General features: G+C 45.3%; 1 protein-coding gene across 1 annotated transcript; it reads left to right on the top strand.

The window, feature by feature from the left end:
* Window positions 1-842: 842 nt before the first annotated feature.
* Window positions 843-2,708, top strand: TEOVI_000137300 (uncharacterized protein; the record flags this gene model as incomplete). Its single annotated transcript, XM_067224607.1, has 1 exon — window positions 843-2,708. One exon carries the CDS (start codon window positions 843-845, stop codon window positions 2,706-2,708), a length of 1,866 nt encoding a protein of 621 aa, XP_067080708.1.
* Window positions 2,709-4,011: the final 1,303 nt, after the last annotated feature.

Here is a 4,011-nt window from a genome sequence, read left to right as displayed (position 1 = left end):
CACCGCAACAAATGTTACGTGCGTGTGTGGTTGTGTTGTGATGAAACCTTTGAAATCACTTGAATCAACTGTGTGAAGTTGTCTCTATGCGTATGGCGGGTGAAGGGGATAGCAAAAAAAAAAAAGAAAAAGAAAAAAAAGAAGAGTAGGAGCTTGTGTGTGATGCAAGTGAGTGTGTGAATTGTTAAACTGGGCGTATGCTTTCAGGGAAGATAGAGACCTTGATATGCCTTTTTTTTTTCCAGTGGTGCGCGGCATACGGTGTCGTCTGTGAGTTTCGTGCAATCCGTTGGCGGTTCCGGTGGCCCCGTTGAGGATGTGAATATTTGATGAGTGTTTGGCGGATGTGTTAAAATGGTGTGAGGGGCACTAACTGTGTGCCGTTGTCCTGTGGCTACGCTATCAGGTTTTCACCACCGCGCTTTTTCAGTCTGTACCACCTTTGGCGTTGCATGAAGTGGACAGCTGCCATGTGCTCACTAAAGAGGAGTTGCTCGTCTCACACAAGTCTCACTTTGTTTTCTTGTTGGCGCATGCCTTTTTTTATTTTGTTTTTTATTTTTTTTTTTTTGAGGTTGCTTTTTGTTGTGTTTAACTGTTTATCTTGTGAAGCTCCGTCGTTACTGTTGGTGGATATGCAGGTCGCTTTTTTTCTTTTTTTTTTTGCCGCTACTGCACGACCTCCACTTTCCAAGTTGGAGAAACTTGTGTCCTGTCTCTTAAGATATTCCCGCCACCCAACAATTAAATCTTTCGATGACAAGCACTCAAACCCTTTGTTGGGAAATGGGTATACTCTACATTTTCTTTTTATGTTATATCTCTTTAGCGAAGACATCTTCATGATCGCATCTTCTCCGGCCTCGGAATCTGAGCGTGTTACATCGGGAGTTGCACCACCTTACGTAACCATCAGTACCGAACTCGTGCAGTTGAGGTCATTTGCAGATGTCCGGAAAACTATGATGTCCTTCAGCGGAGCCGTTGAAGGTGGACAAGCAGAATCTGGACAGGATAACGGTGTCATATCACCCTCCATTTCACGACAATTCCATGGTAATGCCTCGCGTTCTCCAAGTGTTTTATGCGTTTGGGATGTAGACGATACGTTTGTGACATCTGGTCGGGAGGGCAGTCGTCAGCATGTGCTGTTTGAGACTGATAATCTCCTTCATACATTTGGTAGCTGCCCAGCAAGACATTTACTGTTGACACGGGGTAGTGTGGATGACTTGTTTGTTCCAGGGCCCAGGGGCGGAAAACTTCAGCGATTTACTTCATTCTTTACGGGAGATGCAAAATTTCATGGTGACACACCGGGAGGTGTCAAAGCGAAAAAAGGCCGCGTCGATGGTAGTTGTTGCTCACGACCGTTAGTTGTTACTAGCGTGAAGAAAAGTCCTCTTGATGGCAGTGACGTTCCCATCATACGAATTGCCACAGCGCATGCCCCAAGAAAAGTGTCGATGGGTATCGAAGCTCTTTTTACTGCCACCGAGCAATACACGATGGAGGAAGACGAAAGTTGTGTACGGTGGTTGGCATTCCGGCCTTCTTTGTGGGGGATTTCCCTTTCCAGTCTGTCTAGTCTCGTTGTTCCGTCACCACACACCGCTTTTTTAGATGGTGCAATATTTCGAAAGATGGATATCGTGCGTTCACTTGCAATGAGTGGGTTGTGGGACGTTGTTTTCTTCGTTGACAACAACCTCTCCGAACTTGGTGTAGTGCGTCCTGGGCTCGGGATAGGGGATTATCATCGGTTCAAGGCTGCAGGAGAGCTACGAAAGTTTTTCCTTTCGGATTTTTTGTTGCTCAGGGCATCATCAGCGTTGGCCGACAGATCCCATAGACGTCACACACCCAAACTGAAGGTGAGCGGCACGTGCTCCCCGGGAAGTGGTGCCTTATCGTGCGGCGAATTAGGTTCCGACAATACTTTTTCGCAAGGTAACTTCATTGAAGTTCATCGTGAACCCGGGATTTCGGGAGAAGAGAGCCCTGGCGTAAGTAGCGGGTTTGGGAGTGCAGTTGAGGGTTACCCGAAGGAGGATGAGCAGGTGGTGAAAATCATAGTGGGTCATTTTCACATGGAGGCGGAGAAGTTTAACATGTATAGACGACTAGTGCCTCCCGCATTCCAGCATGAGGTGCATTTTTCGTATCACCCTGCTTTTTCATCTGGTGCTGTGTGCAGGGACGAGCAGATTGCAAGATTACTGGAGGACTTTCGGGACTACGAAAGGGAGATTTTGCAGGGAGAAGAGAAATTCGGGTTCTTTGGTCGGCCTGTTCCGGGTTGGGAGCCGAGCATCGGTTTGGTACGCTCTTTGCGGCCCGAGTACCGGAAACAATTGGCGTCCCTGCGGGATCAATACGTGCCAATCTGCAGGGACATAAACAGAATTATGCTTGTTAAAGTACCTCAACTCCCTGTTGATGAGCGAGATCATGTCATGAAGCGAGAGTCAGCAACTCTCTACAAACGATTAGTTAGACAGCAGTTGGTCGTTGACCCGTTCCTCATTGAGCGTGTTGCTCTAATACTCTTTTACATTTCTACGGTAAACCACCGAATACTGCCGAGCACCTTGTTGGAATTAAAAAAAGAAATACAGGCGCTAATGAACGGTATGGTTCCTGCAAGCGGAGTGCTGAAGAAGAAATGTTTATCGGTGCTCGTCCTCAATCCAAAGGGAAACAGCTAGGTCCGTGGTTTGCCGCGCGGTACGGGCACACAGTTGTGCACACACGACAGTAACATTCGATTACATTTGGCGGCCAATTTTTTAGTGCTTAACTTATGCTATTTTTTTCTTTCGAGATATGTGTGTGCCGTCCCCGGAATGTTTTTGCTGCTTTTTTTTTTAAAAAAAAGAATAGATATAAATAAAACTATCTATATCTATATGTTCCCTTCGCTTTCGTTGTTACGGCATTTCGTGAGTGTTTTCTGATTTCTCTAACTTCTTCAACGTGCATTGAAGTTACTCTCGTTTCTCTGGTCTCCGGTTGGTTGCTTTGTCGCGCCATCGTGTCACGAACCGTGTGCATTTCCATATGCGAGTGTTTCGTGGCACTTGGGATACTTATCATTATTTTTTTCTCTCTTTTGATTTTTTTTTCTTTTGTTGCGGTCAACACTATTCCATCCCCTACGCAAGGGGATCCCCTTCCGCACGGCCAGTTTCATGAGGAAAGAAATTGTTGTGATACGGGCCGGGGGTTTGCTCTTGTGCGTGGTGTAGTGGATGAGGATAGAGTATTACGGTACTTGTATGTATGTGTGTGTGAATTCCAATGGCTGATGCGGAATAGCAGTGCGGGGGGGGGCGTGCGTGTGGTTGCCTTCCTTGGCTTCTTTTTCTTTTTCTTTTTCTTTTTTTCGCTCTTTACAGCTTCCATCTTTTCCTTCTTCACTGTAACAGTTGAGCAATCGACAGGAGTACGGATAATTGGGCAGCGGAATGAAAAATACCAAAAGGCAAAGAAGGTGTGGGGAACATGATTCTATCGGGGTGCTGTGTCCCTACCATTTCAGGGGAGTTACGTATATTGCAATAATTATTTTTATTGTTGCTATTATTTTTTCCTTCTTAGTGTGTAATTATTACGTACTTTATTTGTTTACGTTGTACATTTATCTTTTTTTCTTATCGCATTTTTTTCAAGTGTTGTGAATGGTGCACCAAGTATTTATCCACTTCACACCTGCACCCGCGCGAAACCTGATTCTTATACGTATATATATATATAAGGGTGTAAACGGACATTTGGCCGAACAAACATTTTTTCTTTTATGTTCAGCCTCGTGTGGACGTAAGTTTGCGTCCAGAGGTAGATGATAACTTCCTCGAAGTTAATGCACTGTGCAATCTATGTTTTGCACCATTATTGCTGCCAGTGTGTGTGGGTGATCGCCCGGTTCCTTTCTTTTTTCTTTTTCCCCCTCAAAACAAAAGAAAAACAAGAAACGTCGTTGCTTGTTCATGCTCGAAGCATGTGTGCGAC

This window comes from Trypanosoma equiperdum (assembly GCF_001457755.1).
Source record: "Trypanosoma equiperdum strain OVI genome assembly, contig: ctg_353, whole genome shotgun sequence".
Lineage (NCBI taxonomy): Eukaryota > Euglenozoa > Kinetoplastea > Trypanosomatida > Trypanosomatidae > Trypanosoma > Trypanosoma equiperdum.
This window is presented reverse-complemented; position numbering and strand designations above follow the sequence as displayed.